The following is a 19608-nucleotide window of genomic DNA, read 5'->3' as shown; positions in this document are numbered from 1 at the left end:
TACAAATCAGTTAAATGAGTTATTGTGGATTTAGATCAGCACAGGTAAGATTAGAAGCCAGACCAAGAGTAACAGGAGGCAGATCTTTAATCCAAGGTTTCCTCTGATTGCCAGAACTTCACAAGCAAGACAAGTCTTCCCTAAATGGGCAACTGAAGACACCTGGGTACAAGGAAAATCTAAGACAAAGACAACACAATCACACTTTCACCAGCTTTTCCTCCACCTGCCTCAAGCATAAGACTAATCAGGGATATTTTTGGGATGAAAAAGGTAAGCAGGACAGGCTGGTCAAACCAACTGTGTTTTGTAATAGTCATTACAAAAGCTAGCAAAAGTTAAAGCAGCCACCCAGCTGCTCTACTTGCACTGAATTCTAAGTTTCCTGCACTGAAGGGTAATTTTCTATTTCAATCTGTCTCCCAAACCAGAAGACTGATTTATTCCTACAGTCATAAGCAAGTCAACTCTATCGTGCAAGCCTAAGGGAAAAATCAGCAGCAGTTTGAATTCTGGATTCCCAAACACAGCCCCTCTCACACAAAAAGCTGGTCCCCAAATATAACAACGGTCTAGATATCTTACATATGTACACAAATACACACAGCAACAGGAAGATAAAATTCAGTCCTTGAGATCCTCTGCGCCTCAATTTTTATTTGCATCATTTATACAAGTTCCAAGTAGCTACAACTCCGTGTGGTATTTTACACAGAAGCAGCAATAATGCATTCAGATCTACAAAAGATAACAAAGGGATAGCAATGGGATGCCCCAAATACATAAAAAGCTGATCCATGCTTAATTTTAGGGTTCATTTTACCAGTGATTTCATAACAAAATGACAGAGCTGTACACTCCTAAAAAATACAAAGTCATAAGTTCATCTTAATACATATGAGAATTTCTTCCAACTATTGCTACAACATGCACACACAACACAATTATATATATAAAATCACTATGTATTTAAATCCACTACTTTAAAATGATAACTCTTTGGAAGAAAGAGAATTTATTTTGCACATTTGTATATCATGTAACAAATTCAGTCCTGACTTCACTGGCACAAGCCTGATGCAAACATTAAAGTGATCAGAATGCAACTTTCTGTGCAGTAAAATTAGATAATGTACATAATGCATTGCATGCTATTGATTCTGAAATGACATTGTGGAAGAGACTCATACTTAAGTGTGCCACAGTCTCTGAAAGATCTTACCCTTAATTATTTATCAGAGCCAAAATGCAGTCATTTTCAGAATTTACTTACCAGCATTGTTTATCTTAACATTATACTCTGAACTGTACGCAACATTTTCACATTTGCAACATTTGATGCAATATGTTTTGTTGCAAGAGACAAGTGAAAAGGATTCTAATTCTTAGTAGGCCCCTTGAAGCGTCTTTGTATACTTTCAAAATAGAAATGACGGAAGTGTCAAAGTATTTGAGATTTCTAGTGTGAGTGGGTAAACCACTGTTAAACAGCACAACAGTCTAACACATGCTTTTTGTCAAATTATGCTTTATTTTGTTCTAAATGGTTCAAGGGGTGGTGGATAAGTGAGTGGAGGGAGGTTTCTTACTTTTACATTAGTTTGTTTGCAACTAATTTTTGAAATATCTTTTTCTTTGTAGCCTTCTGGAGGTGTTCAGTCAAAATGCCAAACTGATTGTAATGTATCACTAACATCTGTAACATACTGATCATTTGACTTCCAAATCCTTCAAACATTTGCTGATCCACAACTTCTTCCAGACTGGGCCCAAATAATTTAGCACAAAGTTACATTTAGAAAAGTATTTTTTGTGCTCTGTTATTATCATACAAATAAATTCAGAAATCTCTGCATAATCTTCATTTCAGTATTCAGAATTCCAGTATTTTTTCCTTTTTTACAGCTACACACAGTGCCTTCATAAAAATAAACTGATTTAAAATTACTCCTCTGCTAGTCTATACTTTGTCAAAACTTATTGAAGTTCCAATGTATGTTGCTTCCGTATTTCTACAAGAAATTGTCTTTCACGTTGCTCACCTGTCTTCTCCCACTGAAAAATTTATGGCTTGAAATGCAGCATGCTTCAAAAATTAAAATATCAGGTCTCAAGCAAATCTGTTAAAACCTGAATAGATACAAGCTTATATTCATGCATTTTGTATCTTTGGCTTTCATTGTACTCAGCATATTAAAATGTAACATGTGCTTCCAATGACTCACACTGGAAGATGTTAGAACAATTTTGAAGTATATTTTGAAGTGTATGTGCCATCCTCACAGGGGGTTTTATTCAGGTCTATTTGACATGGCAAATTTTAATTCTTTATGCCCATTTTAAAACCCAACAAACCCTAACCCTTAAGACTTTTATTTACTAATGCCATTTATTCCTAAACTGCTTAAAAATAACTTGACAAAGCTGACATTCCAAACAAAGACCACACTTCCTGTTCTTACAGGGAATCTGGAACACCATCAATGTTTTGTTCAGCTTGCATAAGTCACAAGTGATTGGCCACAGTCCCTGTGGGCATGCCATTTCATCCAGACTGGACGGTTCATTAGTCATAATTACTATAACTGTACAGCAGAGACTGCAGTTTTATCTCATCATACATCTTTGATAAAGCTGCTTCTATTTCTGCTCCATCAGCATGTGAAGTTACATTATTGGAGCTTTCATTTTCCAATCTGTGATTAACATCAGTTGTTCTGCTTATAAAACACGCACCAAAATTCAAGATAACACACAAAGTAAGGCCATGGCGTGACCACTGTTTGAACTTTGCATTAGGAATCCTGCAGCAGTCATTGCTGCAGAGGAGGAAGAGACTCTGAAATGACAGTCGCTAAGAAAATTTAACCAAGGAAGTACCAGCAATGCAGTCTGTAAGAGAATAAAATAAGGCTGTTGGTTTGTAATGTGAACTGTGACACAGAAAAATCTCTGTTTGGTACAAAGGTTAGAGGCAGAAAATTTCTGACAACTGCTGGGTCAATCAGCATTTTTCAGGTAGTGTTTATGCAATTGCAGAAAGGGAAAGCCTGCAACATAAAGAACCACGGTGAACACTGACAGTCATCGCACTGCACTCCAGTTAGCAAACAGATGCTAAAACACCTAAATCTAATAAGGACTGCGAATGCAATCTTTAGCAAAATGCATGTAGAAGTCTCCCATTAAGGCATTTCCTTGTGATGCTTGTTGCTGATTTTTCCATCTTATTGTGTGATAATAGGGAACACAAAGGCTGGTGACACCATCTGAATGTGCATCGTGTACCCATGATAGGCCACATAAACAGTCATAATCAAAAGCTACATGCAGGCACTGAGGCTGCAAAAATCCCAGAGTAATTAGTGTTGTCTGAATGCAATGACATCTGTTTTCTCATGGTCCTCTAGACTTGTCAGGCCAATAAGATATATATGAAAAAATATGACATGCATTGCAAATGCCCTTCTGAAAGGTCTCACTTTGGGAAAAAACGCAGGAATGACATGTGCCACCTCTTTTTTGCCAATATACCAAAAAGCCAAAACTTAAAGATTCGGAAAAGGCCTTTGAGTCATTTTGTATTTTACTACAGAAGGTTTATTCAGAACAGAGCGCTGTGCTTAGGTAAGAATATTTTGCAGCAGCTTTTGTTCTTTAAGAAAAGCAAGCTTTGTTAATAGAAGAGTCAATGTGACTGCTTATTTCTAACCAGAGTGCTTACACATCTGTGTCATCACCATCTCCTTTTTAATTAAAGCAGCAGACACCATCTAGACCACAATAGTGTATGTCTATATAAATTATTATTTTTATTATTTTAATATTATTATTACTATTATTATTATTACCATTATTATACTGCAACAAGAACAGTTCCATAGGTGTGCCATCTGACATTGCAAAAACACTGTACTCTTTTCATCTGAAGACCTAAGCTTTTGTTTTAGGATCCACAGCCTTTTTCCTTAATATGCCTATTCCCCAACTCTTTTTCTGGACTGTGGCATGTTTGAGCATGCGTTTTCTCCAAGAAAGACATTAGTCATCATTAACAGAAGCCTTGACACCAAGTCTAAGTGCCTCTCCACAATGACCAAGTGGCAATCATCTTTCTCTTACCCTGTCACTGCTGATTAGGGGGTTCTTTCATGAAAATTTAATTTGTCACCTTTCTACAGCTCCTTTTTACATTTCTGTAATAACACAGCATGCCAGCAATACTAAAAATACACTAAAGGAGGCTGGACCTGTTTATAAGAAACGGTAAGATTCAGACTGCATGGCTGTACTTTTTACCCAGTTCAACAAAAGAAAAAAAAAAAAATAAAAGCCACTGCAGGATAAAGAAAACAACTGACAGAAGAAAAACTCCCATTGAATACGGAAGGACTCAGACAACCTAGCACACTTTTGATCCAACTAAATTAAATTTCTTTTCCTCTGGAAGACAGCTAGCCAGCCCCTCTTCCAAAGCTTTGTTCAACAGACAAATAGGTAAATGCAATATCTAAACAGATTTTTACAACTAATCAATTTTGTAACTGCTCCAATAAACAGGTATTCAGGTTTTTAGCTTATATAAATATTTATTAAAGGATTTTATAATCCAGTGATAAATTTCAACCCCACTTCTTGAGTCTGTGTCAACATTGCTCTTGCAGTTAAAGAGTCAGCTACGAAGAAAACAGCTTTAGCTGCTGCAGACAGATGAAAGTTTCAGTCACAGATGATACTTTGCAGATATTCAACACACACAGTCTCAGATTCCTGCTCTGTGTAACATTACAAACATTGTTGAATAAGATACCATAGCAATGAGTTATTTTAAGGAAGTTTTTCAAAACATTTACTCTTCTGCTTTATTTCAATTTGCCTAAAGATTTTTTTTTAATTATGAGCATATGCTATTTTGTTAACATCTGTGCACAGCATAAAACCTGACTGAATTCCAATTTCTGAAAAAAATGCAGATAACTTACATTGCTCAAATAAAGTAACAATACTAGAAAACTTCATGAAATTCAGATTAAGATGCATGAGTTCATTTAACTGATTTTCCATACAGATATATTTAAAAAAAAAAAAAAAAAAAACAGAAAAACCCCCACCACTTATTACAATTTTTATGTTCTCCCAATATCTTTCAGAATTTAATTAAGTGTAAAGCTAAAATCTGGATCTACCTCTATTAAATTCAGAAACCACAGCTAGTAAAATCCAAGTCATAAAAACTTTATTCAGCTTCCTAAAGTATTGGTCTTCCACCACTGACCCAAAACAGCATTGGTAGTCAGAACAGAAACAGTATTGCTAACACTTTGGATTTATATGAAACCTCCAATATCTTTAAATAGTCTCCACATATGAAATTTAAGAAGAGGAAACTAGGAGTTAAAAGTGGATTTTGAATGGCAGACTGTGATTGTTGTACTGCTATGGCAGTATAACCTTGATTAAATGCAGAGCAATACTAAAGTAAAAACAAAGCCCTGCCATGGTAACCCAAATTAACTACTAAAGCAGATCATGCTGATACAGAAATCTGGTGTTTTAAGCTATTTCACTCGAACTCAGGAAAATCTAGGACTTTCTAGAGGGCACAAAATAAAGTTAACCTTTCGTGGCCGCACAGCTCCCATTGTTCTGTTCCCTGCGTTCTCCTCGGCTCCTTGTCTGACGAGCCAGGAACGCAGATGTCGAGATCCTTGCTCTGCATCCATGTCAAGTTCAAGTACAGGAAGTTTAGCTCTTTGACTCCCCCCCCCCCCCCACCTCCAAGTCACTTGTCAGTAAAAGGTTGGGCGATTTATTGACCAGTGCAGGACGCCTACTGTCAGTGCTGAAGGAAATATGAGCGGGGGCTGTCGCTGCTGTTCTGGAGCTCATTGATAATGACATACCTGCCTCTGTCACCCATTACCCATACTACAAACTACTTAGACCTAACTGAAAAATCAATAGCCTACTTGCACCGGTTCCTATGGCTGCCTCCTTTGATTGTCAGCTCCTGTCTAGGGTCAGCACTTACATGAAAGGGGCTGTGACTGCCTGATGCTTTCAGGACAACCTAACGATATGAAACTAGCCAACAGAACAGTAAATTCTGTCCCCCTGCCCTCCTCATCAATTAGGCTTTGACTAGGCTTGCCTGTAGAAGCCTGACCTTTTAAGTTTAGGTGAATATGAAACTAGCTGAACACGCCATTGCCCTCAGCACTGAGCCAGGAAATCCACTGACAGGTTAAACAAAACAGAAGGTTGTAACTGTCATAATTTGCATTGCACTTTCACGCCAACAAGGGTGTTATCAGTGGGGGCAAGCCCTGGAACACACAACGCAAGCACCCTAAGTCACTCTCCTCATAAATTTTCAAGTGAAGGGAGATAAAACATAAATTCACAAATGACCACACATTTCAAGCCCCACTTTCTTTCAAGTTTGCACTCTGGAAGCCCCCAAAGTACACAAACAATTCCCCTTTGGAGGCATGCTGGCACGCAGATGCCAGTCAGAATGAACCTCCAGGACAGATGATGGATGAGCAAAAGCCACCTGCCTGCACCTCTAAAGGACTCCTGTATTAGGTTTATTGTCCACTGAGTATTTATATGCATCAATACAATACATTAATGGAAAATACACTGACACACACCTGTATTTTGGAGCAGCAGGTAGCCATAAATTATTTAAAAGTCCCCAGAGAGCCCTAACTGGCGCTTCTGAGTAGTATCCACTTGTACATCCTGCATCTTGGAAGTCCATTAGCAACTTCTAAATATCCCTGTGACTACAACTAAATGATAAATGTCACATTTTAATGCATAAGCCCTCCTCCAAAGGATATTGACAACCATGAAGCAAAAAACTAAAGAAAGAAATCTCAGATTTAAAGTAAAGGCTGAACTACAATCTGAAGTTTAATACAACAATTTTTATAACTATATATAGAGGTTTTTTTAAAGTTAATACCTGAATGCCTTGCTCCTCCTTTCTTCCAAAATAAATAAATATTAAAACCAAATGAAAATACTTTTAAAGTCTCTGATTAGTGCTCTTTTCTTATATTATAATTTTCAATCAAAAATTATTTTATGTCCTTTTATGCTTCTGCTTCCATGGGCCTGCCATACACAATGTAATCATGACCGGAAAATGCAGATAGCATGAGTGAGCCAAAGAATTTATACAATTTGAACACCAAAGCTTCTTCATACCATGAAAGGACTGGCTACATCTACGAACTGTAGTGAATACTAATTTTTTGAAACTCTGAGAAGGCTAGGAATTTTCAGTGGACTTTATTGAGTGCATACAGTTAACCACTGTAAATGTAAATACACAAACTATTCCTAGAAATCCCAGGCAAGATTCAGAACAATAATTTAAGTAATGCTTTTTTACTCTACAGCTGGACCCTTTTAACTCATGCACCCTTAATATCCTTCTCGCACAAAACTGTGCAGTGCCAGACACAAAAGTGAGGTCTTGGTAAATATGCGAGAGAAAAATGCTGCCACTTGGTTTTCAGCATTTAAGACTCAGTTCCAAAACTCCAGATACCCTTGCAAGCTTTAATTCTGAATGCTGACTCAATATATGCCAGCTGCTGCATTTAGGTTATTTCAAATGCACTTTTTAAAATTGGAATTGTGAAAGGAAAACAGCTGAATTTACAAAAGACAAAAAATTTTTCTCATTAAAACTTCAGATAATATGTAACACTGCACTATTTGTTACATAGTACCAAATATACAGTGTTCTAAACAGACACAAAACAGCACCAATGCAGAGAAGAGTCCTCGAAAATGAAAGCACAGAACTGTATTAAAGCCCTTTTAGATAAACAGAATGGCAGTTAGAATTAATATTGTACTCCAAACAAACTACAGAGCAAACACTAGTTAAAAATGGTAGACCTAATTGAGTCTGGATGGTTCCCTTTACAGACCTAATGCAATGATTAACTATGCATCTGGTAGCATGTCAAGTCCTTTTTGTGCGCCTATCTGATAGTGAAGTGAAAGGGCATGGACAGTGTCCAGTCCCAGCAAGCAAATCATTTGGAAGCAGTCATAGCCATAGATCAAAGATTTTTCACTCTATCCAGAGTCTATTTAAACACATCAAACCAGCCCCTTGTTGCAGACAAAACCAGTTAGAAAATAAGAAAGACTCTTTGGGATACAAAGATAATAAAGGAAGATAGAAGTAGAAAATGAAGAAAAGAAACAGACTGGCAGAACCTTGATTTCCATAGGCCAAGACAGCTGGTTTACATCCTAGTTTTATTTCAGATGGTTAAAGAAAAGGAACAATTTCCATCTCTTAGATCACCAAATATTATTTCAATTAAGCTATGCAGATGGCTTCTATACATTATTTGAGCCAATGCAGTTTCCCCTTTCCAGCAGTGGGAGATGGTACCTTAAACTATTTTGCACACAGGTTTTACCTAATTCATAAGAAAATTAAAAAGAGAGCAGCCTATAAACATGGAGAAGTTATTCTGAAATAAAATATGCACAGCAAGATATAAAATAGGGTTAGCTATGATTTTATTCTCTCATTAGAAGTAGCAACAAAACCCCTGAAATGGTTTTAAAAGTCATAATTTACTACTTTTATGTCAACATAGTACTTTCAAAGGATAAAAATTCAAAACGATGAAGTATAATGCACAGAAAAGTAGATGGTTCTAACTGTGCATTTAATGTAAATGAGGGAACAGTTAGAAGACTCTGAAACAGGACTTCCTTTAAATTAAATAAAAATTGCATGCTTTTTCTATCAGACCCAAAAGTCAAAACAAAATCCTGTTAAAATACAGGGAGGAGAGCGAGAGAGAGACTCGATATATTCTGTGCTGGTCACCACTGCTACTGAGAAGATTGAGCCCCCTCCGTTCCCTCCTCCCACAAAACCCTTCCCCTTTATAAATTGCCCTCATAGAAACTCACTGAAAGGTTATAACCTATACAGTGGCTGGTGAGGAGCAGAGCATTTTACACTGCTATATGTTGTACTTGAAAAAGCACCTTTTTAAGTATAAGCTTATAAACAAGGAACTTATGCCTCTGGACCCAGAAACTGACATTTTAAAAGAGTGCAACTCAGATAAATTTAGGTTAACTTATACATATCCTTTGTCTTGACAAAGATGCATGAAGATTTTGATCTCAACAATAACTGTCTAACCAGTAAAACCACACAGACTGTTGTTTGTTGGCATCATCACGCATATGCAGAGACTTCAACATCTAAGGCAATAAACAGAACAATCACCTGCAGCTACTGACAAAAAAAAACCAAAAGCATGCAAATTAATAGTTTTTTTCATTTCCAAAACTTTTATTTTGCTTATAACATCTTTGTATTTTTTGTAATTTTAAAATAAGTGCTGATTCAGCCCCACAGCATTATTAAGAACCAGACATTATCTCTGTAGCCCACCTCATTTTTTTTTTTCTCAAGCAAATAAGTATTAGTGCATTCAACTGGAGGTGAAGCTGAGAAAATTCTGGCATATAACATGTTTTCACTTCTTAGAAGTGATGTTATTAATATAATTAATCAGTTATTATAAATAAAGACCAGCCAACACACATGAACTTGGTTAATTCTAATGGATGAAACAGCATGCACCCACACTAACTGCATCCAAACAAAAGGCCCACATGAAGTTTTAACAAGAAGAAAATTTTACAAACGCACTAGAATTGTTCTTTTTTAGTACATGTCTGATTCTCCCTGATTGCCAACTTATTAAAGATAAATTACAAAACAGTATTTAGCATTCAAACCATTCTACAGCTAAAAGAAGTCACCATTAGTCACCATGAAAAAAGCGAAGATGCTACCTTTAATGAAAAGTTCAAAGCATTAGAAAAAGTTCCTGAGTAGCAGATTGTTTATGGTTAAACACCAGATTATGAACACATTCACATTTTAAGACTGAACAGGAAAGCAGAAATAAGCTACTTAAAGGAGTAGCTGGAAGCAACCCCTCTCCCGCTAAAGAAATAAAAGCTAGGGGAGACTTAGAAACATGTATGAATTCTTTAATTACCATACCACTCAATCTTCACAGGAAAATAAAAGGTACAAGATTTCTACAACACTTCAGGGTCATGAGATACATTAATGACACTGGTAAAAATGAAATCATCTTTACTCGGGTATGTGCCATGAACTAACTTCATACACACAGACCTTAAAACAGATCAGCAGATACTAAAGGCAAGCCATGACTCCCCAAAAAAAGGTACACTGTACACGATCGAATGCAAAAGGAATTTTATCCCTCAAACCCAGCACAGTGCTGGCTGGAACTATTAACCCAGTTCTGTGGTGGAGAAACGCAACATTCATTACTGAATCATTTCTTTTCAAATCCATACATTCCCTGCAGCAGTTCAAGCTTCATCAGCAGTGCAGGAATGTTTGAAAATGACAGGCAAAGGGCACTAGCTCTTTTCCCATACAGTTCTTCTATAAATGGAAGCAGAGTCCTACAAAGCACTTAAAGCTGAGAATGTTTGAAGACTGATCTCCAGGAAAAAAATAACACAATGCTAGGTTCCACAAGCAGATTAATTATTCTGTTTTCTGCAAAACTGTTTCCATTAAATGAAAGGACAGAGAGGAAACCAACCACTAGAAAATAATGGAACGCTGAGTCTCATCAGCAAAGCTGCCATGAACAAAGCATATACAAACACATACGTATTTCACATTCTATTCTTAAAAATACTTCTCAGCCCTTTCGGGAGCACCTGCTCCTGAATTCACTTTTCCCTCTTCCTCTCAGCAAAGGAGAGACAAAGGACAGGCTTGGCAGAAATCCTTTAATAGCCTTAAGTCACTTTGATTAAACTTTGATTTACCTTAAAAATTACACCTTATATCAGTAGCATGTTATAGAAACTTTAAAATACACTAGTCATTATTAAAAGACTGAAATATTTAATGTATGCCAGGTTGATAAGCTGGTTAGGGAATCAAATGAAAGTATGCTATATCATAACGCAGCAAAAAACTTGCATGTTTATTGCTAAAACTCTGAGCTGCTTTCCAGCTTTTTTTCTTTTGTTGTTTCAGCGGTTAACACAAATCCATAATGTTCTCTTGACGGGAAAAAAAAAAAAAAAGAAAAAGAAAAAGTCTTAATGGCAGCCCTTCGCTGCTACTTTGCCATCCCGTGTGTGAAGAAAATACCGTGGCACATCCCTTGCCTGCACGGCTGGATTTACACGCGCCCGAGCTCCCTGCCGTACGAGCGGGAGGGGGCAGGAGGAGCCAAGGCAAGAGCAAACACCGCACACCGCGTCCCCTTCCCAGTATCTTTTTACAGAAGCCCTCGCTAACAAAACACTGTAGCTCCAGGCAGCGGCATGCTGATGTTGGCACTGCTTAAACCAAACAAACACGATGTTTAACAGTCAAATAAAATGTCCCGCAGCCTCCCTAATGAATTTGTCAAGGACCATCAGATCACCCCCGCCCCTGCCTCATTAACTCAAGTATGATGAGACGGATTATAACGAGAGAATACAGATCAATCGGTCTGAAGACTTGAAGTGGCTTTTAGCCCTGAGAGTTTCCCTCACTGCGGCACACGGTCCTTTTTAATGGAATACAGTATCTCCTGCTGCTGGAGGGGATGCCACTTCGTTTTATACACCATCAAGGAGCTGCTGATGGACTTCTATACTAACATACATAAAAGCAGAGGTGACAAGGGCTCTTCAATTATAGCCTCCTCGGATCCTCTTCCCCCTTCAATTATTCATCCCGGCGAGAGCAAATTCCGCCACAGATGAAGCTGGTCTTAATGCAGTGCGGCCACAAACGCCCAGACACGGGAGAGAAGGATTTCACGTGCATTATTTGCTGGAAGTGTTTAAGTTTATTGCTCAAATGATGTTTCTAATTAGCGTTGGGGCAATAAATTAAAGTCAGCTTTTGTTTAGCTGATTTATTATTTACTAGGGCTTCAACCTCAGGCAGGAAAATTGGTAATGAATTGTTTTAAATCTGAACACTGGTAACGCTACATCATTAGGCACCTTTTCGGGGGGAGTGGGAAGGGAATCGCCCCTTCCTCCTGCTTTTACCCTGAAAAAAGGAACGCGTGTGCCCCCGCCATTGCCAGGGCCGCCTGAAGGCTCCGGTTACCTCCCCCGCGCCCAGGACACGGTAACCCCTAGGCCGGGCGTTCTCTGCGGGAAGAGAGACCCCGCGGAGCCCTCCTGCCCACCTCCGCTCGGAGGGCGGGTGTGCAGAGCCCTCGCCGGCACGGAGAGCGGTGCTAGCCCGGCAGCGAGTACGCCCCGGGAGCTTTGACGGTGGCGTGTGAAAGGGACCCCCAGCCCTAACTAACTCTTCCCTTTGCCGGAGGGGCGCGGGAGGCGAGGCGTGGGACCCTGGCAGCTCCGCCGGGCCAGTCGCGCCGCGCAGAGAAGCTCCGCGCAAGCGACCCTCCGAGCGCCCCGGCGGGCGCGGCCGCGGCCGCGGGGAGGGGGCAGCTCCGCAGGCACTCACCCGCGCCTCAGGGCGGAGAGCCCCGCTCCAGTCCGCGCATCGCCGGGACACCCCAGGGACCGTGAGAACAGCGGCGCCAGCGCCCACTCTGCCCTCGGGTCAGCCTGCCCCTTCTCCCGCACCCCTCGGAAGCCGCTCGCCTCGGAGCCTTCCCTGGGTTCATCTCCCTCCCGACGGGGCCGGGCCCGGCCGGGACACCTCACACCGCCGCCAGCTCCGGGCACCGTGGGCCGCCGGGCCAGCCCCTCCATCCCCTGGCGCAGAATGCCCCGGCGGCAGGCAGGGAAGCAGGGAGCCGATCCTCTCCTCGCGAAGGACGGAGCCGCACCGGCGCCGGGAACGTCTATACTTACTTCTTCCAGCGGTACGGTCGGCACCAGACATGTTTCTAATTTAAGTGCACACAGAAAACAGACGGCGGTATTTTCTTTATTAAAATCAGCCAGCTGCAGCGAAAGGAGGAGAGCGCAAGGAACGGAGCCCAACCGCTGCGAGAGGGCTACCGGGAGGCTCTGAACGGAGGAGCGCACCGCGCGTCTGTCTGCACGGGCACGGCCGCGGTCCCGGTCCCGGTCCCGGCGGGGCTCCCGGGCGGCGAGAGCCGCCCCGCACCGTGGGGCTGCACGGCCTAGGGGAAGGGGACCCTTTCCGCGAGCACTGGAGGTGTGGAAACTGCCCTCCCTTCCATCCTAAGTTCCCGCAGGAAAAGCAGATCTGGCTCCTCCGCAGCAGGTACTGCCCCGGGCTTCCTCCGACCTGACATCACGGAACTACGGCTTTATGTCCAAACCATTCCATATTCTTATTAATACAAACTTGCATAAAATATCGTTTTCTTTTGAATAACTCAATCCTACGCTTTAGGAGGATGAAAAGAACTTTATGACACAAGATTTATCTAAATTAAGGTGACTGGGGGCAGTAAAACAAGGTGTGCCACGCTACTCCGGTGACGGTCTCACTTTCACTGCTACAGCCCGGCACTAAGCGAAATTAGATTTATGCCCGCGATGAAGCCCCGGCCGGCCTCTCCCCTTTTCCCGCACACACCGGCACTGCCGCCGGGTCTCCACGCAGCGAGTGGAGGGAACAGCGAGCTCACCTCGCCCTTCACCGGCTGACACGGCGAAATTACAGGGATTTTTTGTTCCTTCCCCCCCCGCAACACACACCGTGCCGGGTGGCGGGACGCCCCGAGCCTCCCTCCCGGCTGCCCTACAGCCCATCCCGGCTCCAAGCCCCGGCGCGGAGCGGACGCGGGGCCACGGCCGGGGGCGGGAGCGCGGGCGCGTGTGCGCGCGCCGGGTGCCGCGATTGGCCGCGGCGCTGACAGCTCGGCAGCGATTGGCGGCGCGGCCCCGCCCAGCGCCCGCGCGCGGCCCCATTCATAAACTACAGGGCCCGGCGGCAGCGCCGCGAGAGGGACGCGGGCACACGGCGCTGCAGGAGCGGAGCCAGAGGTGCGGACACTGGGAGCCTCGGCGCGCACTTCCAGGGGTGGGGAGGGGGAGGAGAGCCCATCCCGGGCACGGCAGCTACGCCCTCCTCCCGCTGAGGATAAAACACAGTCTGTGCAAAGAAAACAAAAAAAACAAAAAAAAACCAACAAAAAAAAAAACAAAACAAAAAAAAAAGCAACAACTTCTCTCCATACAGTCTGTCTCACAACAATCTATGTAGAGCTGCAGGACGGGAATGAGAGATCCCGGACCAAGTGCACCCGTCTGCGCCTAAAGATAGAGACAGCCACAGAGCCGGGTTCAGCCAACGCCTCCAGCAGGAAAAGGGAAATCAACAACACCCCCTGACAGTCTGAGCGAGCGGCAGCCAAACTCATGCACATCTCTGGCGGTGCCACGGACTGAAAGAGAGAGAGACAGACAGACAGACACAGAGTTCACTCTTCCGCTGAGGGCATTGCTCGCATTCTTCTCCTCCTCTCGTACCGTGTGCGGTTTTAAACTTCGCCGCCGACCGGCTTTTCTGCGGGAGTCTTCTGCGAGTTCTGGGGAAGTTTGTTTGTTGTTTTGGGTTTTTTTTCCATGAACTATTGAAACGGCATTTTTGTCGCTAAGCGAGGGGGTGGGCGCCTGAGCGCAGAGGCTACACAGACTTCCCTGCCCCCATCGCCATCCAAAACTTTGCGCTCCGGGAGCCCGCGGGGGCTGCCCGCCTCTCCGGCACCGGCACCACCAGCATCAGCACCGCCGCCGAGCCCGCACCGGCCCGCTCCTTCTCCTTCTCCTCCTCGCCGGGGCAGCGCTGGGCTTCGCTCCTTTGTGCTTCGCCGCCCTCCCCGATTTCTTTAATTGCTCTCACTGGCGCGCCGCTGCCGCCTTCTTCCCGGAGGCGGCGGGGGTCTGCGATTTGGCTGGTGCCTTCCGCAAAGCTGCAGCCACCGCTAAAGCATTGGATCCCTCAACGTACTGCGAGAGCCCGGTGTACAGCCCGGACCTGTGCCCCAACATGATCGCCGCGCAGGCCAAGCTGGTCTACCAGCTCAACAAATACTACACGGAGCGCTGCCAGGCGCGCAAGGCGGCCATCGCCAAGACCATCCGGGAGGTGTGCAAGGTCGTGTCGGACGTGCTGAAGGAGGTGGAGGTGCAGGAGCCGCGCTTCATCAGCTCCCTAAGCGAGATCGACGCCCGCTACGAGGGGCTGGAGGTGATCTCGCCCACCGAGTTCGAGGTGGTGCTCTACCTCAACCAGATGGGCGTCTTCAACTTCGTGGACGACGGCTCCCTGCCGGGCTGCGCCGTGCTCAAGCTGAGCGACGGCCGCAAGCGCAGCATGTCCCTCTGGGTGGAGTTCATCACCGCCTCGGGCTACCTGTCCGCCCGTAAGATCCGCTCCCGCTTCCAGACGCTGGTGGCTCAGGCCGTGGACAAGTGCAGCTACCGGGACGTGGTGAAGATGATCGCGGACACGAGCGAGGTGAAGCTCCGCATCCGGGAGCGGTACGTGGTGCAGATTACGCCCGCCTTCAAGTGCACCGGGATCTGGCCGCGCAGCGCGGCGCAGTGGCCCATGCCCCACATCCCCTGGCCCGGCCCCAACCGGGTGGCGGAGGTGAAGGCGGAGGGCTTCAACTTGCTCTCCAAGGAGTGCTACTCGCTGACGGGCAAACAGAGCTCGGCCGAGAGCGACGCGTGGGTGCTGCAGTTCGGCGAGGCCGAGAACCGGCTGCTGATGGGCGGCTGCCGGAACAAGTGCCTGTCGGTGCTGAAGACGCTGCGCGACCGGCACCTGGAGCTGCCCGGGCAGCCCCTCAATAACTACCACATGAAGACGCTGCTGCTGTACGAGTGCGAGAAACACCCGCGGGAGACCGACTGGGATGAGGCGTGCCTGGGCGACCGGCTGAACGGCATCCTCCTGCAGCTCATCTCCTGCCTGCAGTGCCGGCGCTGCCCCCACTACTTCCTGCCCAACCTAGACCTCTTTCAGGGCAAACCCCACTCGGCCCTGGAAAGCGCTGCCAAACAGACCTGGAGGCTAGCCAGAGAAATCCTCACCAATCCCAAAAGCCTCGACAAGCTATAGGGTTAACACGCCCGCGCACAAAAACTCGCCCTCCGTAAACAACAACAGCGCCCAAAAAACTTTCTATTTAACGCGAACGACGACGGAAAGAGGCGGCGAAAGACACGCGCCCCCGCCACCCCCTCACCCACCTGCAGTTCGGCCTTTAAAAACTTGCCGACGGTTTTCTCGGCGTAAACTCTCACTGCCTTGCACAGAAAAAGGGAAGAGCCTCTCTCCTCTTGTCCTCCAATGTGAATTTTTCAAAGGTCACAAAAAGAAGCGATCGGACTTTTGCAACTTCAAAACGAAACCCGAAAGGTACATTTTCCAATCCATGTATAGTCCTTTTCTTATGCTCTCTTGTTTGCCTGAATGTTGTCACCAAGTGAAAAAATTATTTAACTATATGTACAAATCTCCCTTTAAAAAAGTTTTACTGATGTTAAATGTATTTCGGTGCCAAGGTCAGCTTATGTGCCCCACAACTGACTTGTTGCAAATAGTAATAAAAATATTACTTTAACTTTACACTGACTTTTTGTGAATGGTTCTTAAATTTAGGCAAATGCATTCTTTCTGAACCTCGGAAGGAATATTTTTTTAAATAAACAAAACCACGAGATGAAAGGCTAAACGCAACACCTAGCCCAAGCCTTAGCTCAGCATATTGACTGATGTTTTCTAAACCTCCTTCTAGTTTCCATTAAAAAAAAGTACATCTAAAAAAAAATCTTATATATTCTGTAGTTCAGCATGTGACAACATCTGCTATATTTCTGTTACTCTAAAGTTCTGTTCTAAATCTTGGAATATATGAAGCATCGCACAGAAGGTCGCCACAGTTTAGTCAGAATTACAGTATGCCTTTTCCTACCCTACAGTCGGTTTTTTTCCCTTTAATTTTTTTTTTCCTTATGGTATTCCTTGCTTCTATTTTTCCCCGGTAAAACTCGAGCGCTGCATTTTGTTGTAAAAGTCCACCACTGTTTGCTTTCGCTGCCAGAGCGAACGCGCTATCCATTTGACTTTGACACGAAGGAAGTATAGATCTACCCTGAATAATTAATGCGATTTAGAGCAACCGGTCGATATTTTTTTTTAAACAAACATTTGCTTTTGCCCATATTTTTAAGTACAGCATAAAATCGCACCGCAGCACAGTCAGACGGGGAGATAAGCGGGAACCCGTCAGGAAACCACCCGATCCTATATCGGCACCCGGGCGCTCTCTGCCGATCTCCTTCCCTGCCCCAGCCCCCTCTCCCAAAGCGAAGCTCTGCCTGATTCCCCGCAGCTATTACGCTTTAAGCTTGCTCGGGACGACTGAGAAATACTGGCAGGATTTTTTTCGGGAACGCATTCCTAAGATTTAAAAACGTTAGCGTTACCCGCTCGGGTTGCCCGAAAGATTGCAACGCCGGCTGGGAGCATTTCGAACAAGTTTTCATATCCTTTCGTGGGCCGGGGGGAGTAAAAAATAAAATGTCTAGTTCTTGCCCCAGAAGACTATTTTCGTGTCCTTTTGGACGGAGACTGAAAGAAATAACCATTCAAACTTGAGCTGCTTTTGCCTTTAAGTTTGAAAACGAAATCCTCGATGGCGGCAGCAGCCGGGGCGATGGAGCAGGGTGCGCGGGGCCACCCTAGCCGGCGGAGCGGGCACAGCCCCTGCAGCCCCGGCTGAGCCCCACAAGTCTTTTGTGGAGCCATCTTAACGCTTTCCACAGCGCTGATCTCGGATCACCTGGCAAAACAGGATTAGCCGTTCCTTCCCAAAACAGCCCAGAGCCCACGTATAAACTCTGATCGTATCGCTGCCGATGCTATCGCTACCTAAGGCAGGTTTTTCTTCAGGAACTTGTCACAATGTTTTCTTTTCGGTAGTTTAGACAAATATACAGGGAACTGAAATTTATCAAACAGATGAGGCCTCATTAATTAAGCAGGCCTGCGGAGCTTACAGCGGATTAGTTGTTGGGGCTTTTTTTTTTTTTTTTTTTTCCTAAGGGGCATTTTCTACGGCACTCGTCATCGCTATCACAGGTACATTGATTTCAGCACAGGGTGGGGCAGGGAGGTGTTAATGTTTGAAAAAATGCTGTTGGTAAGATTACATGGTTTTTAAAATAAAATTATTCAGATCTGATTTTTAGCTCCCCCCAAACCCTGAGACATTATAAAAGGTTATTTTTTTTTTTTTAATTTTAAGACTTCCAGCTAAAGTGCCATTGTAAGGAGAATGTAAGAGGTGTAGCCAGTATTTCATGTATCCAACCTCTCCTGTTTTAAGAATTCTAAGAAAATCTCTCAGATACAGAGTAAAAGATAGGGTCAAACAAAACCAGAATGCCTGCTCACAGTTAAGAAAAATAAAGCCTCTACCAAATACTGGGAAGCAGGAGAAAAGGAGGCTAACTATATGTTATATGCCAGTGTTCCCACAAAACATGTAACAGGAATGGTAAGAATTGGTAACTGTACTCAAAGACCCTGTGTGCTGAACATGAAAACCAAAAATCCAGAATAATGCAGATCTTCAAGACTTTTCTCATGCTGACACAGTACAAAGCAGAACATTTTAGATGGAAAATGCAATACAGGAACATATCAAACAAACTTTAATTTCACATTTATATTCTTTCCATTATTAAATGGGTTTTTTTACTTAAATGTGGGGGAGGATTAATGAAACATAATAGAAGGATATAAGCATATAAAAACTTTAAGCCCTATCTCAGATTTAAAATAATTTCCAATATATTCCAAAAATTCTTCAGGACCAAAAGAAAAATTAAGTTTCATTTATGATATCGCATAAAATCACAATTCTAGTTAATTGCTTATATTAAAATCTATCTCTAACAATTTGAGAGCACTGCTTTTCGACATAAATTTTTTTCCAGATAATCCCAGCTTTCAGACCCACCTATGCCATTTTTATTACAGACAAGAGCAATTTACTCAACAGAAACAAAGAACTGAACTGGTGCTTAACACACAAGGTATTTTCTCTAAAGACTAGTAGAAAATCACAACTTCTTCCAGCAGTGTCCTTCCCAAAGAAATTACTACCCAGTTTAACATTAGGCAGGTATTTAAAAAAATCAAGAGCCGTGACTATGCTTAAACAGTGAGAATATTTACTGGTTGTGTCCTAGTTTCGAAATGTTGCTGTAACACTGCAGAAAACATCCAAGTGCAACATTATTAAGCTAATTGCATGATATGCTCCCTTTGAAATTGGAATTTTACTGAAGGTTACTAATTTTAACCAGAAGACAAATAATCAAGCAACTCAGAGCAAATAAAGTTTGCTTTATCAAGTCAGCTCAGAAACATATTTTAGAAGGGCAATTATGTTTTATGCTTGGGCACAATAAATAATAACGGGCCAAGTAAAATGTGTTAGAGTCTAATGTGACAGGAGCACTGCAAACTTAGGAGTGTGGGAAGTTCCATGCTGTTTTACACTAACAGTTGTTAAAATCAGGAAAGTAAAACAAAGTATTAAGGCTAAAAGCCTCGCTGAACTTCCC

At 43.4% G+C, this 19608-nt stretch overlaps 2 protein-coding genes across 10 annotated transcripts in view; one reads left to right on the top strand and one right to left on the bottom strand.

Moving 5' to 3' along the window:
* Positions 1-19608, bottom strand: part of LRBA (LPS responsive beige-like anchor protein) — a 370012-nt gene that overhangs the window by 146323 nt on the left and 204081 nt on the right. The gene's annotated exons all lie outside the window — the stretch shown is intronic.
* MAB21L2 (mab-21 like 2) lies at positions 13968-16718 on the top strand. The gene has a single exon (XM_059843941.1). It carries the CDS (start codon positions 15011-15013, stop codon positions 16088-16090), a length of 1080 nt encoding a protein of 359 aa, XP_059699924.1. The 5' UTR covers positions 13968-15010; the 3' UTR covers positions 16091-16718.

The sequence above is a fragment of the Haemorhous mexicanus genome, chromosome 4 (assembly GCF_027477595.1).
Source record: "Haemorhous mexicanus isolate bHaeMex1 chromosome 4, bHaeMex1.pri, whole genome shotgun sequence".
Taxonomy (NCBI): domain Eukaryota; kingdom Metazoa; phylum Chordata; class Aves; order Passeriformes; family Fringillidae; genus Haemorhous; species Haemorhous mexicanus.
The sequence above is the reverse complement of the archived record's forward strand: the minus strand, read 5'-3'. Positions and strand labels throughout refer to the sequence as shown.

Excerpts from the sequence above, each read along its gene's own strand:
- MAB21L2 (XM_059843941.1), top strand. The coding sequence starts at position 15,011 with ATGATCGCCGCGCAGGCCAAGCTGGTCTACCAGCTCAACAAATACTAC.